The 17,810-nt window shown below is 36.8% G+C and overlaps 1 protein-coding gene across 1 annotated transcript; it reads left to right on the plus strand.

Moving 5' to 3' along the window:
* Nucleotides 1–991: 991 nt before the first annotated feature.
* LOC112732849 (heavy metal-associated isoprenylated plant protein 7) lies at nt 992–2,760 on the plus strand. Its single transcript, XM_025781656.3, has 5 exons — nt 992–1,221; nt 1,293–1,491; nt 1,575–1,789; nt 1,869–1,956; nt 2,054–2,760. The coding sequence occupies exons 1-5, from the start codon at nt 1,213–1,215 to the stop codon at nt 2,509–2,511; spliced, it is 969 nt and encodes a 322-aa protein (XP_025637441.1). The 5' UTR covers nt 992–1,212; the 3' UTR covers nt 2,512–2,760.
* The last annotated feature ends 15,050 nt before the right edge of the window (nt 2,761–17,810 follow it).

Raw genomic sequence — 17,810 nt, forward strand, 5'->3', positions numbered from 1 at the left:
GATGTGTGGGTTAATAATTAAAACACTTAAAATTTATTTTTTGAATTTTAAAATTAAAATCTTTAATTTTACTGAATTTAATTTTTGAATATGTATTTAAATAATAATCTGCTAATAATTAAAAATACTAAAATTGAAACAGAAATTTTAAATTTTAAATTTTAAATTTTAAATTTTAGTTTTATTTAGTTTGTATTTTGGATGTGTATTTAATTTTAAAAGACACTAAATCTATTTAAATGTATTTGTTTTAATTTTTTTAAATTATTGTAATAAAAGGCTCATTAAATAATCACTTTTAAAGGATACCTAATCGTACTGAAAAATACATGTTAAAATATAATATGTATTAAAAATAAATTAAATCATACATATATTTATGCATAAATATATTGATAGCTGATTTTAGTGTACAAATAATATTTTTGTTTAAGTTTAAGATTATAACTTATAAACCGTTTATTAAAACGTGACCAATCATATAAAGATGATAAATTAAATATATTGATACTTTTATATTAAATAATTTAATAAAATATATTAAATTATTTATCATTTGTAATTATTACTTTTACATAAAACTATCATATCATTTTCATATATATCCAAAATGTATATATACACAAATAGATAAATACGACGCAAATTACACATTTTCATATATATTATATTTAAATAATTTAAATAAAAAATTTAAAATATCTGTTATTGTTAAAAAATTCTTTTTAGGTATTTATATTAATAATATATTTTAATAAAAATTAATCAAAAATGTATTAAATTTAAATTTTTTCATATTATTGTATTAAAAATATATTTAAAACTTTGTTGATAAAATCTGGGCCGTTAAAGTGAAGCGAGGGTTAACGAGCACAGTAGAGGGGTGAATTCTAGAGATTCCCGAAAGTGTAACATCCGTTACCACGTGTCGGAAGCAGGAGAGTCGTCACGCCTCCGGTGCAGTGCATATGCCACGTCATGTGATGATGGTGGAAATGAGTGGCTTCAGATCTGGTTCATCATGATCATCATAAATCAGCCAATTAGTGTTGCATGACTCAACAGGTAGGCAGTAACCGAATAACCCACCTCTTATATTGCTACTCCCCAACTTAAAAGTATTAAGTATACACAACAAACCACTATAAACGTTAAGCTTATCTATCTTCCCCTACACACACATACACTGACACACTCACTCACTTGAATTCAATGGGCGAGGTATCCTTACTCTCCTCGATCTTTCTTTTCTTATTATGTGTTTTTCTGGATCTGATTTTGCGTTGTGGCAGGAAGTGAAGAAGGTCGAGGAGACTAAAGCAGAGGAACCAAAGAAGGAAGAAGGGGAGAAGAAGCCTGAGGAATCCAAGGATGGGAAGGTAGTTGAGGAAGCTGCAGCCCCAGCAGCGCCCCCAGAGATTGTGCTTAAGGTGTTCATGCATTGCGAGGGTTGTGCACGCAAGGTTCGTCGCTCCCTTAGAGGATTCCCAGGTCAGAAAGATTAATATAACACTTCTAATCTTTGATATTTGTACATACATGTGAATGTGATGTTATCTGATTGTTGCTTGCAGGGGTTGAGGATGTGATAACAGATTGTAAGAGTCACAAGGTGGTGGTTAAAGGAGAGAAAGCTGATCCTCTCAAGGTTAGGGAGAGAGTCCAGAGGAAGAGCCACAGACAAGTTGAGCTTCTCTCTCCCATTCCAGTTCCAGAACCAGAGGCGCCAAAAGAAGACAAGAAACCCGAAGAGCAAGAGGATCCTAAGCCCGAGGAGAAGAAAAAAGAGGTTCCACAGTATTTTTGTTTAATTTCTTTCATTTCATTTAATTCTGTCATCATATTTTGAATTCGATGTTATTTTGCAGCCTGAGGTCATCAGAGTAGTTCTGCAAGCTCACATGCATTGTGAAGCATGTGCGCAGGAAATCAAGAGACGCATTGAGAGAATGAAGGGTATTACCCGATTTTGTGGTCGTCAAATTAATCTCTTTTAAAATTGCATTTAATATAATATAAGACTCATCATATCAAGAAAACAAAATACATGCAGGAGTTGAGTCAGCAGAACCGGATCTGAAGAACTCGCAAGTGAGCGTGAAGGGGGTGTTTGAAGTTGCAAACTTAGTGGACTACGTTTACAAGAGGACCGGGAAGCAAGTAGTGGTAGTGAAGCAAGAAACTGTAGAGAATAAAGAAGAATCCAATAAAGATGGTGGCAAAGAAGAGAAGAAGGGTGAGGAAGGTGATGGCGACAAAGACAAGAAGGAAGGCAGTCAAGTAGAAGAGAACAAAGAGAAGAAAGGAGAAGAAGCAGCAGCAGCAGCAGCTGAAGGAGGGACAGAAGAGAGCAACAAGGTGGTTGAACTGAAGAAGAATGAATATTACTACATGCCACCAAGGTATGGCTATGGTGGTGGCAACATGGAATACTATGCAGCTTATCCTGGTCCAGGTTACCCTCCTCAGATCTTCAGTGATGAGAACCCCAATGCATGTACTGTGATGTAAAAATGGAGGATTCTCAAGGGTAATATTGGAATTTGGGAGAATTGTTATATTTGGCTCAATATTTGGCATTATCATGCCTTACATGTGCCCTATGTACTTTCCCCTTCTACATAAAAAAGTATAAGTAATCTACACATAAGCGGTAGAATTTTGTAACGCTTGTACTATTCTTTTTCTTTTTTTTTTTTATTTATTTAAATCTGATTGTTATATACTGGAACATAAATAATATCTTCTTTTCCCAAGGTAGTTACTTGTTCCCATTGTTTTCTTGGACTGATTAAGGGGAAAGAAAATTTGATTTTTATTTTTGATTTTGTTCAAATGTATGATGTCGTTAGCTATTCTCGGGAATAGTTTTGTTTGTGGCTACTGTCACTGTGTGAGCAAGTGGGTCTATTATATGTGCATTTATGTGCAGCAGGATGCTAGGGAGGGAAAATGGATGGACATGGATAATACCGATAAAAGAAAATGAAAAGCATAGGGGAAGAGCCTTTTCTGGAGTACCGAGTACATCAGAATTAGTGTAGTGGGGGCATGTATTAGGGGCATTGTTGTTTCAGAATTTGAATTTGACTTGGCAGTGACTCATCTCTAGTTGTACAGTTGTACAAAGCCCTGATAACAAAATTTGTTACGAATTCATACATTTTAAATTTTAGTACCACCACCAAATATTACGATTGGCAAGATATTATTTATTTTAGTAGTTTGTTTCATTTCTAGCTAGTGCGCAATTATTATCATGTTTCTAGTAAATGTCTTCAACTATTGTGTATAATACCATATACATATACTATGTAATGCTCTATTATTTTGCCTCACCAGGTTAACTCAAGTGAAGTGCCACAGTTTTCAGTTTTCACCTAAGATTCTTGAAAACGTTACTTTGTGGTGTGCCGGACCCATTTGTCCTCGCAACTACTAATCTTAACGCACGACAGATAAACAAACCAAATTTTAATTAATTAATTTATTTTTTGTTATTCATAGTGGGGAGACGAGGGGAATTGATTGAGATTATGGGAAACCTCAATACTAAAAAAAAAAAAAAAAAGGAAAAACCCTTCTTCGCTATATGCTGATTATGCTCCATAGCTTGATAGTGATCCCTCCATATCCTCCATTGCCATATCCTTAGCAAGGACCACATTGACATGCATTTTTGATTGAAGTTAATCCATTCAAATCATATAGACACTAAACTCAATGAGCTGGTAATTAACATTAGCATCGCCTTTTGTATTGGACTCTGCTTCCGAGCTTAATGCAGTACAAGTTTGGACTTTGGACCCCCAAAAACAAACAAAGCAAAAAGAAGAATAAAAAAAGAAAGGAAAACTTGAGATTTGATGAGAACGAATTTTGATGGCTTTAAATTAAAATAAAAGGCAATACCGAAAAAAAAATTAAAATAAAAGGCATTTTAAAAAAGAGAAGTAATAAATAAATAAAGAGAGTTGAGTTCTGAGTTCTGACAAAGTTGCTGCCAAAAAAGGTAGAAGTAGGTCATGGCAGTGGGTATAGTAGACCAAATAATACGAATTAGACTCATATAATCACCATAATTGCTTGGATATTTGCACATGCAAATGGCCTTTTGGGGTTAGTATGTGTCTTCAAAGTGCGCAGTGTCGAGAGCTGTGCCAACAACAGTATTCATAAGCACACATGTACATAATTAATTATGTCATGGCAACATATATTAGATTATTCAGATTATGCATATAGTGTCTCTTGCTTATAACACAGAATTCTCATCATGCATATATGAAAATGGTGTGCCTAAAGATTCGATCTCACATGCTAATTTCATCATTCCAGCTTAGAGAGTCTTGTTTTTTTGTTTTCTTCTGTGGGGGGAATATTGCGTTAAGGCTATGCAATCTGGATCTAGTTATGTCATGCTGGTGGGTCAATTACGGTTAGGGATAGAATGGAAGACGGGAAAAGTATTAAAAAGATAACTAGATACTGAGATACACTTTGTGTTGATTTAGAATTTGTTAAACTATCCGATTGATGATTCTTACACCCACCATCACTTCATTTTAGTTTTACAAACAAACATAATGAATGTGCTTTTTGTCATTTCTCCAAAGCCTTTAGAGGGCCTTTAATTTCCTTTTTAGGTCTGCCTCTAATTTAATTACTTTACTCGCAAGTGTGGCCGAGTACGAGTAGTAAAGAAAAGCTATATGCATGTTAGAATGCAAAATGCCTCCCACTTTTTCAGCCTTTTGGTTTAACATACATATTCCCTTGTTGTATATAACATACACCATACTGTTGGTAACTTTATATTAATATATTTTCAATATCGGTATTTATTGGGTAGTTAGTTACGAGTATTCTTTTATCAAATGTTATGTTAACAAATATAAAAATACAAATGAACTCATATTACCCTTAAATTTTGCAGTTGAACTATTATTCGATCTGTTTTTTTAACGACACAAAGTATTACAGTATTTATTTTTCAATGTATATCATTCGATACTAATACAGAGGAGTAGCATCCGAATTTGCATGTTGTAAGAGAGTAAAAATGGAACACAATAATGCCAATAGAGAGATGCAGAAGAATAGAAGATGGCGTAGTAAATGAAGAGTATGACGACAAATGCAAGGATATTTCGTTGCTACTTCCTCATGGACCCCGGCTCCTTTTTCATCTTTCATGAATTGCAAACAACCAATTTAGCCAAGAGCTTTATTTGCTTGCTCCTCGATCTGCTAAAATCCACAATTGATCGAGAAACGTCACTTTTCTTCCATCTCTATCTTACTCCAACCAAGACCAACACTTCTCTCTTCATCATAATCACGCCTTACTCCTCCTCCTCCTTTCCCTTAGCTTTTGAGATTACTCGAATAATAAAACAAAAACCATACGTTCAAAAGTTATGAACTAATGATTAATATGTGAATACTAAATAAAAATGATGTGGCCATCCATCAAAGGCGCATTGATATTAGCGCTGTGTGAATTGCCAACATTGTAAATAAATTTGGTATCCATCCATTGATTACTCTTTCCAAACAACAGATATATGTATTATATGTAATATAAAATTAAGAAATGCAAAATGAGTTGCAGGTAATTAGGGTATAAGTGGCTAGGAGGATAAGATAAGATGATGAATGGCATTGGTTGATTGGCCTTCGATCCTGTCATTCTGGTGTTCAATGGATTTGACTTTGACCCCACTTCCATTGCGCGGTAACTAACTAAAGAAGCCCAAAAGAAAGCGACATACAAAAAGATGTTTGCATTATTTTTTATATTTTTTGTTAATTATTTTTAATGCAAAAAATTAAAAATAAATAAATAAGTATATGAAAAATAATAGTTATACATTTTATCGTGATTTGTTAATTGTTAGTGATGGTGCGGAAGCAGTTATGGAAGCTAAGGCCTAAGTGCAATATACGTATAGTAACAAATTAACAATGACGTAAGGTAGAATGCAAGATGACACTTTAGCTTGCCAGTGTCCTTTCCTACTGCAGCACGTGACACCTCTCCTAAGTCCTAAGTCCTAAGCCATAAACTAACTATAGAGCCAGTATTCTTGAGATTGTGCGTGTTGTGTCGCAGTTACTTAATTTGTAGATGTGGCTGCCGTAGGTCTGCCCCGCCCAGGGCAGGACCAAAATCCTGTTTTTTCAATTTTCAATCAATCAAGTATCGGCGGCGAGGTAGGTAGTTTTTCATCTCACCACCATTTACCTCTTTTTCATAAAATTATCTTTATATAAAAATAATTTTATAAATTATTAAAAAATTTGGCATATTTAATTAAATTATTTAATAATTTATAAAATTATTTTTTTTATGAAAATATTTTTATAGAAATATCTGTCTACAAGTTTAATATGCATGCATCCCCAACTACTTACTGATATGCGAGCTAGTAGTACATATATACATAGTCTTTTTCTTTAGGTACTAGTGGAATCACTGTAAAGGGAATGCCTAAAACAAACCAAAAGGAAAAGAAAACGAGAAAAACAAAAGTGAAAGAAAGAATTGATGGTAAGTAAAAAAGTAGCAAGGGAGGAAAAAACATTGCACCGTATATGTAGCGTTGAGATGATAATTGATAAGTGGCTTCTTTTAGTCAAATAAATAATTGAACTCCCTATTCTTCGAATTACAGTATTCAACTGCTGAATCAATTTGATCGTGACAAAAAAAAGTGAAAGCCGGATTAATTTCAGTATCATCATTGTCGAATAACAAGTGCTATATATTGGGCTTCATTCGTGGAGATACATCCATCCATAATTTTAAAGCCATAAAAATAGCTTGATCTTTTTTGTCATAAAAGTAGCGGAATGAAAGACATAAAATTGTTGCATTAATTAAAGTGAGTGGGGGCAAGACTTTGGTGGGACTAGATTGCTGGCAGCCACAATACTCAATGCAAGAGTAATACTTGATTTCAGTATTATTGAAGAAATAATCATACTTCACAACTGCTTCTGTAAACTTTCATAGCTTATATTGATTACACTTTTGACAAACACGATGGGTTCAAAATGGTCTTCAATCCTCGTTGAGAAGTCGCCAAAGTTGGTGCGTCTGCATGCACTCAACTCTTGAATAAAGTAGCAATGTAGTGTGTGTATATATATATATCTCCGAAATTTATTTGAGCTAGTCAATGATATGATGAGTGGTGTCTTAGTTTGTCCCACACATCTCGTTAGTTTTCATTAGCGCATGCACAAACAAGATAGTTCAAATGAATTTGGGCCTTTAATGGGCCTGATCAAATAATGGATGTCCTTCTCTTTCTTTAACTTGCAAATAACACTTCTCACCAGTCACAAATAAAACTTCTCATCACCATCACTATCACTACCACCACTCATCAAGTAGTATAGTAATCAAATATAATTTTGATATGACCGTTACATGTCAGTTACGAGTTATAGCTCGACAGGTCTTATTGCAACCGACGTACTAACTCTACCGATTTATGACTATAAATGACCTTTATTCGGTAACGTCGAAAATGCAATTAATCTCTTTTGAATATCATTAATTCAGGAGAAAACGGTCGTCTTCGTCTCCTGGTTATAAAAAGAAGCAATCAGAATTTTGAAGGTATGCTATCTTTCCAAGATAATAATTTTTGTTAATATTCCAATTTGCCGACTTGAGCGTCGGAGTACCCTTTGCAGGTACTCAGCCCCCCGTTCCATTTGTAGCCGATGTATATCGTGATCCAACCAGTAAGTTGATAAACACCTATCGGAGGAAGAGCTATACCTCGGCTGATTAGGCAAGAACATTTGGTGCCCATTGTGGGGCCGAAAAAACTTAAGATACCTCTCTTTATAGGCCCAAATATCCCTTTGTTCATCCATGACTGACGCACCTCCGCCCACTCCGTCCGAGCTTCTTCGGATGGTAACTGAGCTTCAGCAGGTAAACCAGCACATGGCTGAAGCAAATCAGCGCATGACGAAGGAGAACCAGAGGATGCAGCACCAAATTGCGCAATTAGCTAACGCTCGCCTCGAACATAATAATGACCATCAGGAATGACCACTCAATGACGAGCAACAATCGGAGCCGACCCATGTCTCAGAGACGCCTCGGAATGATGATGACAAAGATCCTCGGAATGATGGAGCTCCTCCTGAAGCTGAGGAAACGGATCCTGACAATTATGCAGGACCGTTTACAGCTGACATTATGAATTTCTAACTTCCTCGACAGTTCACCCTTCTGACGACCTTAACCCCCTATGATGGGTTAGGGGATCCGAAGCACCACATCAGAAAATTCTGATCTATAATGATCGTCAACGGTGCATCTGACCCTATGTTATGTCCTTGTTTTCTGACTTTTTTAGATGGTCTTGCACTTGAATGGTTTTACTCTTTGCCTCCAGATTCTATCTCACGCTTTCAGGAGTTGGCGAAGCAATTCGAGGACCACTTTGCAGCATCTGCAATATATTTGCATGATTCCGATTATTTGATTACCATCAAGCAAGGTCCCCAGGAGAGCCTGAAGGATTACATCACCCATTTCACGAAGGTAGCTATGAGGATTCCTGATCTTCACCCTGAAGTCCACCTGCACGCCATCAAAAGCGGCTTTCGCCCAGGTAAATTCCAGGAGGCCATCGCTGTGGCCAAACCGAAGACTTTAGCCGAGTTCCGTGAGAAGGCCAAGGGCCAGATAGACATTGAAGAGCTTCGCCAGGCCAGAAAGACAGATAAGTCATCAACAACTAAGGACGACGATAAACCTCGGGATAATAAGAAGACCTTTAAACCAGTTCCTCGCTACTAATCATACACTCAGTTCAACACAAAGAGGGATGACATTATTAAGGAAATTCTCAATTCAAAGCTGATCAAACCCCCCTCCCCGTAAGGCCGGCAGCTATCCTGAGCCGAAGAATACTGACAAATCCAAGTATTGCGCCTTCCATCAGAAACACAACCACACAACTGATGAATGTGCGATTGCCAAGGACCTCCTGGAACGACTAGCCAGATAAGGGCATCTCGACAAATTTATTGCAGGACATATCCAAAAGAGGACAATTCCTACCTCTGACCTATCTACATCAGGTCCCTCCTCAAATGAGAAGGACAAGGCTCCGGCTCAACCCAGAAGCGTGATCAACTGTATCTCAGAAGGATACGCCATCGGCGGACATACAAGCTCGGCCAGAAAACGCACTTACAGGGCTATGCTCGCAGTTGTGGACACCGTTTCCAATACTCAATCAGACCAGAACATTCCAGAGATGACCTTTCATCTAACCGACTTCAGTTGCACTGATACCAATCTAGACGACCATGTTGTCATCTCTATCCAGTTGGGCAACCTCATTGTCTGGAAAGTTTTGCTTGACTCGGGAAGCAGGGCTGATGTCCTATTCTTCGCTACATTTGAAAAAATGAAATTGAGCACTAACATTCTGCAACCGTCTGTGGGAGACTTAGTTGGATTTTCTGGAGAACGGGTTCCAGTTTTGGGTTCAATGTGGTTGCAAACCACACTCGGTGAGCAGCCTTTATCTAAGACGCAAGATATTCAATATCTTGTAGTCGACTGTTTTAGTCCTTATAACCTCATATTAGGTAGACCTTTTTTAAAAAGATTTGCTGCAATTGTTTCCACAATACACCTTTGTGTTAAGTTTCCTGTGCAGGATAATCTAGTGGCTATAGTTCATGGTGATCTTCAAGAAACTCAGCAATGCTATAACACAAACTTAAATCCCATCAAGAGAAACAGGGAAGCACGAGTCAATTCCATATATGCTGAACAAACAACATTAGCTGAGCTAGATCCCAGAGCTGACTTTCAAGAATGTCCTATGCTAAACGAAGAACTGACAAAGGTCATCTTGACTAACGACCCTACGAAGTTTACCTTTGTAGGAACGTCCACCAAATATGAAGAAAGAGAACATCTCGTCAGTTTCTTACGCCGGAATGCCGACTTGTTTGCCTGGACTTCAGGTGATATGCCAGGCATAGACCTTTCTGTGATCACTCATAAGTTGGCGATTAGTCTAGCAGCACAACCTATATCTCAGAAGAAACGAAACTTCAGAACTGAAAATCGCTTAGCCCCCATGACAGAAGCCAATAAGCTCATCGATGCAAATTTCATCCGAGAAATCAGGTTCACAACATGGTTAGCCAATGTGATAATGGTAAATGGCGCATGTGCGTCGACTTTACTGATATAAACAAAGCTTGCCCTAAAGATGCTTACCCCTTACCTTGCATTGATACTCTAGTTGATAACTCTTGTGATTATGGCACTTTGAGTTTCATGGATGCATACTCTGGCTATAACCAGATCCTTATGCATCCATCATACCAAGACAAAACAGCCCTTATAACTCAATATGGTAATTATTACTATAATGTCATGCCTTTTTGTTTAAAAAATGCAGGGGCGACGTACCAAAGACTCATGAACAAGATTTTTGACCGACAAATAGGTCGGAAAATTGAAGTGTACGTCAACGACATGGTCGCTAAGACAAAAGTCGGTAAATCTCATATTGACGACCTTTCTGAGATTTTTGGACAGATCCGACAATACAATATGAGATTGAGTCCTGAAAAATGCGCCTTTGGCGTTCGTGGAGGAAAATTCCTCAGGTTTATCCTAACTAGTCGAGGCATTGAGGCGAACCCTGAAAAATGTCAAGCAATACTTGACATGCACAGTCCCACAACAATCAAGGAAGTTCAGCGCCTAACAGGGAGATTAGCGGCATTATCCAGATTTCTGCTGTGTTTCTAAATCCTCCCACTTTTTTCAATGTTTGCGTAAAAATACAAATTTTCAGTGGGATGAAAATTGTGAGGCTGCTTTCACAACTTTAAAAAAATTTCTTTCAAAAACACCCGTTTTTCAAAAGCCTCAACTCGGGGAGCCATTATATCTATATTTATCTATTACTGACACAGCGATCAGCTCCGTTCTTGTTGTAGAAAATAACAAAACTCAACAACCAGTTTATTTTGTGAGCAAGTCTTTGCACAATGCCGAGCTTCGCTACTCGAGGTTAGAAAAGCTCGCCTTTGCGTTAGTCTTCTCTATAAGGCGGCTCTGACCTTATTTTCAGAGCCACACGATCAATGTCAGAACTGGGCAACCCCTTCGACAGATACTCGCCCAGCCCGAACTAGCTGGAAGATTAATCAAGTGGTTTATCAAGCTTTTAGAGTTCGATGCTCACTACCAACCTAGAGGGTCTATTAAATCACAATACTTGGCTAAATTTGTTGCTGAATTCACTAGAGAAACTTTAGATGCGGAAAACTCGGACTGGGTTCTATTTGTTGACGGAGCTTCAAACCCTCAAGGATCAGGAGCAGGTATACTCCTTGAAAGTGAGGAAGGAATTATCCTGGAGCATTCTCTTCGGTTTTCTTTTAAAGCAAGTAATAACCAGGCTGAATATGAAGCTCTCATCACAGGGCTCAGGTTAGCTATTGAGCTGAACATTACTGCCTTAAAAGTTTACTGTGATTCCTTGTTAATTGTTCAACAAGTAAATGAATGTTTTCAAACAAAAGAGCCAATTCTGTTAAAATATCTAGATATTATTAAACACCTCCTTCACAGCTTTTCAAAGGTTGAAATCAGTCACATATCTAAGGAGCAAAATCACCGAGCAGATGTTTTATCAAAACTAGCAACTACACAATCACATAATGCAACACTTTTGCAGTCAACATTAGACAAACCAAGTATAGATACAGCCGGCATTTTAATATCATCAATGAAAGTAGTTGGCAACAACCATACATTTACTACCTTAGAAATGGGGACCTTCCGCAAAGAGTCCAAGATCCAAAAAAGTTTAAAAGACAAGCATCTTTCTTTACGCTGTTGAATAACAATTTGTATAGGCGAGGTTATTCTCGACCACTGTTGAAATGTTTAGACAGGTCGGAGGCCGACTTAGCCTTAGCCGAGGCTCATGAAGGCATTTACGGAATACACTCAGGGGCAAGAAGCCTAGCACAGAAGATACTCCGAGCTGGCTTCTACTGGCCCACCATATAGGAAGACAGCCGGAAAAAGGTCCGGACTTGTGATCACTGTCAAAAGCATGCTCCGATCATCAACATCCCAGCCGAAAACCTGCACCATTCAGTGGAAAACTGGCCATTTAATCAGTGGGGAATTGATATCCTCGGACCTTTCCCCACTGCCCCAAGACAGGTGACATATTTAGTTGTGGCAATTGATTATTTTTCTAAGTGGATTGAGGATCAACCTTTAGCCAAAATTACATCAACACAGATGATATCCTTTGTGTGGCAAAAAATAATCTGTAGATTCGGTATACCTCGTCATATCATAACTGATAATGGTCGCCAGTTTACCGACCATAATTTCAAAGCTTTCTTGCAGAACTTACAGGTAAAGAAATATTTTTCATCGGTAGAGCACCCTCAATCCAACGGGTTAGCGGAAGTTGCAAATAAGGTCCTTTTACAAGCTTTAAGGAAAAAGCTCGATGACGCTAAAGGCCTATGGGCTGAGCTTATTCTGGAAATATTATGGGGATATAACACCACATTACACTCAACAACCAAAGAAACACCATTTCGTTTGGTGTACGGATCCAACGCAATGATTCCAATCGAAATTTCATAAGGTTTCCTGAGAACACAAGCTAAAGATCATGACCAGGCTCAGCAGGTCGAGCTTGATCTAATTGAGGAGGTGCGAGACACAGCGGCAGTTCGTCACCAAGCTTTGTAGCAATGAGTAGGCCAATGCCATAATAAAAAGGTGCACCCAAGATCTTTTCATGTGGGCAACTTAGTACTGAGAAAAACTGAAGAGGCACGAAAACCCCCTTCGCATGGCAAACTCACCGTGACATGGGACGACCCTTACAAAGCCCATCAAGTACTCGGCAGAGGAGCTTATCAACTAGAACGATTGGATGGCACAAAACTACCTAGCACATGGAATATTAATTCCTTGAAGCAATACTACGGCTAACAATGGCAGCATGCTAGTACTCTTTTTCCTACCCCGAAATTTTTTTCAAAAATGGGTTTTGCTCGAGGAGGTTTTAATGAGGCTAGCTTACCTGATTCAATTTGTAAAGGTACTGCATTGAATGGAAATCATTTATCTTCTTGTTTTTATGAGTTTTTACATAACAAATTGCTTGTTCGACTCAAAGGTTTAACCAATTAAACCTATTACTGTCTGATCACTGTCACGATATTAAGAGGTTATTCCTCGGATCAAAAGTTGCATTGCTACCATATGCGCACAAATTAAACTGAGCATTGCTGAAATAGTACATTATATTAATCAGGCCCTCTTTGATTAGGGAAACATACAAACAATTAGGAGCAAACATATCCTAATTTACCAAAAATATATTTCAAACAAAATCAGCAGCAATTTCATAAACCAAACAGTTTAATATAACAGTTCTTACATGGCTTCCATATGCCCTATTCAAATTAACAGTTTTTACAGGGCTTTCATATGCCCTACTCATAACAAACCACCAAAAGATGAACATAAAACCAACATTTTCAGATATAACATTTTTCAATCAGCTAAATTATCACCCCCATCCTCTGCGACTTCTTCATTGTCAACTAAGTGTTCGTCCCGAACTATCTTGCTCGGGTCCATAGCAGTGAAATCTCTATCAGGGGAGAGGAATTTTGCCTGGGTAATGGCACATTCGAAACCCTCGGCAAACGTATTAAGGATCTCAGCTTCTCGGATAGTTTTCATCTTTTTTAACTTCAATGTCACCTCAACCATCTACTCACTCATACTAGAAAAATTATTTTTCCTCTTCCTCAACGTTTCTATGACCTTTTCATGATTTTCTTTCTCCAACCTCAACTCCTCTTTCATATCGAAAAGTTCTTCCTTTAACTCAGATATGGTAGTCTCTTTTGATTCCAGCTGCTCTTTCAGACCAGCACTTTATGCGGTAGTCTGCAGCATCTTTCTGTGCTTTTTCTCTTGGCTCCGGCCTATGCTAGCTAGCCGAAAGCCCAACACTTGATACAACAAACACAGATTACTACCAGTCCTTCAACTTTTTGGGAAGTCTTTAAGCGGATTATAACCAACATAAAACACTCACCTGCATGAACTGATCTATACCCATGTCCTCGACTTCGTCAACACGAGACACATTCGAGGCAGATTGAACAACCTCGTCTGCCACAACATTAAAAGGAAACTTTTTGTCCCATACTAATAAACCATCCCCCTCGTTCTCAAATGAGTGAAGTCTTTCTTGTTTAACAGTAAAGCTCGCTAGTTCACCAAGCTGAATCACTTTCTCTTCTTCATCAACATTGACCACATCAGACTTTCTTTTTTTGAAAACAATTCCCTTTTTTTCCGATGGTGGTTGATTAACTTCGGCCCCACCCTCCATCTTCTCTGGGTTCGAAGAAGACCCTTCAAAGTTCTTAGCCCTAAACCAAGCCCTCAGACTCGATGCTGAAACTCCAGGATACTTACCAGCTGAAAAGAACAAAACCGAGTGAGTATGTTAAAATTAACATGCTATCAAAATAAAAAGAAACAGCTCATAACCCCTCACCAAAATAATTTATGACAGACGCACTATCTTCCTCCCATGGAAGCAATTCTGAAACAGATATTAGACCACCTTTGTTGACAATTTTCCTGAGGAAACCTATTATGCACTCGTTTTGAGGAGTTATAAGCTCGGGACCCAGTATATGATGAGGTTGACAGCACCAATAAATTGGAAATTTCTCACCAAGGTACTCATCTAAATAAAATGGAAATTCCTCATCTACCAATTTTACCTTAAGAAATATTTTCTTGAAATCTTTGAAAGAAGATTTGTATAATTTAAAAATAGAAAATCCATGGGTGCTATTCAAATTAACCCAAAGACCTTTTCAGACTCCTTTGACTTGAAAAAGAGAAAAGAAAAGTTCTAGTTCTGGTTCAATCTCTAGAAATTGCATCAAGACTAGGAAACATTTTAAAAACGCCCATCCATTAGAATGGACTTGAGAGGGTGCGCAGTTCATCTGCTTTAGCACATCACATTCAAAATTTATAAAAGAAAGTTTGACAAACAATTCCTCAAGAACACAGTTGTACGTATAAAAGTTCTCAAAATCTTTCTTTCTATGGAAACACGATCCATGCGATTGCATGGCATCATTTCAATGCGGAACCCAGGTCTCACTATTCTCGACAGCTTAACCTCACTAACACTCTCTTTATCAATGAACAGAGAGGCCCTTATCCTCACGTCCCCATCAACCCAGTCATAAGATTCATCATCCTCAACCTTAGGTAAATCTTTCGCCTTTTTTTCAACCATTCTTTTTCTCTCAAGAAACCAGAAAGTAGCTAAAAGAGTGAAGGAATGTTCTTACTAACCTCTTTTACTCATTCTCTTCGTGTCTTTAGAAGCAACACCAGTTAAAGCAACAGTCTCTTCTCCTAGTAAGTGTAACTCGAAATAAATTTTTGTCCATTCATTTAATAAAACCCTTTATTTCCAGGATAAATCATGACCCTTCATTAAAAGCCCACACCCAACGGTTACAACACCACTTAGGAACTTGCACCCTATTTCGAAAACCACGGCTATAATTAATTTTTAGTTATCATGACCTTCACGATTCTAAAAAAAATAATATATATATATATATATATATATATATATATATATATATATATATATATATATGTGTGCACACCATTCTACCTAATGAGTCAAGTTGATCTGGGGGCTCCCCATGCCGAGCTATAACTTGGTTACACAAGTTCGAAAGCTCAACCTACCTCATTACAACCAGGCTAAGCTTGAGGGCTGTGATATGACCGTTATATGTCAGTTACGAGTTATAGCTCAGCATGTCTGATTGTAACCGACGTACTAATTCTGCCGATTTATGACTATAAATGACCTTTATCCGGTAATATCGAAAAGGCAATTAATCTCTTTTGAATATTATTAATCTAGGAGAAAACGGTCGTCTTCATCTCCCAGTTATAAAAAGAAGCAATCAGAATTTTGAAGGTATGCTATCTTTCCAAGATAATAGTTTTTGTTAATATTCCAATTTGCTGACTTGAGCATCGGAGTACCCTTTACAGGTACTCACCCCCCGTTCCATCTGTGGCTGACGTATATCGTGATCCAACCAGGAAGTTGATAAACATCTACCAGAAGAAGAGCTATACCTCGGCTGATCAGGCAAGAACAAATTTAATAGAAATCAAGTTGGATTAATCTAGTGCTTAGTTCATTATTCTATTTAAACAGGTGTTGAAAGTTAGAATCCCACCTTACAGATACATTAACCCATTAGTTAGAGACAAATCTTTAAATAAAACTTCGATCAACAATAAATTAGTCCTTAACTTACCAAATTAAAAAATATTGTAATAAACCTATATATATATATATATATATATATATATATATATATATATATAAAGTGAAAAGAAATGAGAGATTGGAAAATTAAGTAAGGAAAAAAACTCAGCCAAGTAGGGAGAAATGATGTCCGTGAGACCGTGACCCACTCCAACTCTGATGCATGCTCTTCTCACATCACATTAGTTGCAATCTTATTCTACCTTTTAATTTCTTCTGACGCCTACAGTCTCCACTCCACAAACCACCCAATACATCATCTAATTAATATAGTAATTTTAAATACATATATAAATTCATAAAAAATAACCATAAATTTTAGAGACTTTAAAAAATATAAATAAATTTTAAGAGATTTTGAAATAACTCTAAAAGGCATAAGAAAACAAATTACAGAGGCCAACTGAGTTAGTGTTTTTATACTAAATTTTTTTTTTCATAAGTATATATTTTTTCCTTTGCCTTTTAGATTAGATGCACTGTATGGTGATATGCCCATACGGGTTGTGTTACTACTCTAGCCCAATATCAAAGTCAGGCCTAATATCCAACCTATTAAATTCAAGAGTCTAGATATATTATCTCAATTATGTGATTTGATAGACCTACTTTTATACAAAATCTTAACTACACAATGTTCGAATAAATAATTTTATTAATTCAAACCATCTATATTGAATCACAAAAAATATATCATAATACGAAAGTATATCTTTACTCATAAAAGTCAGAAATTGATGGAAGGATTTGGATCTTGTGGTTCTTTCGATATTTCTTAACCAAAGCCTTCTGTATTCCTAGTCGGCTGAATTGCAACTCTTTTGATGGGGAAAGAACAACAAAGGCGGCTTTAGTATGTTGGGCTTTGGTATGTTGGGGACCGAAACCCTGAAGGCACTATTTATATTTGAGCATGGCACCCGTTAAAGCCTAAAGCCCAAATAAAATAGTATCTAAAGTTCAAAAGATAATATATGGTTTTATTCTCATTTAATTCCAAATAAAAAGTAATTATGACTTATTCAATTTAGCATTTAAAACAATAATTAACATCACCATTATATAAGTCATTTAATTTGAAATAGCATAATTTGTGATTATAATTAATATATGTATTATCCACAAACAAATAAGGAAATTAAAATAATTTCTTAACAATCTCCCACTTGAGCTATACATATATTCCTTCTTTACATAATCACATCTTATAAACTTTATGCGCGCATCCGAATTCTATTTCTCTTATTACTTTAACAATCTGGTCTGTCTCATACATTAAATATGAAACTACCGCAGCTTTTATCACATTAATGTCGTGACTAAACCATGACAATCACCATCCTAATATACTTAACGACA

The sequence above is a fragment of the Arachis hypogaea genome, chromosome 13 (assembly GCF_003086295.3).
Source record: "Arachis hypogaea cultivar Tifrunner chromosome 13, arahy.Tifrunner.gnm2.J5K5, whole genome shotgun sequence".
Classification (NCBI taxonomy): Eukaryota; Viridiplantae; Streptophyta; class Magnoliopsida; order Fabales; family Fabaceae; genus Arachis; species Arachis hypogaea.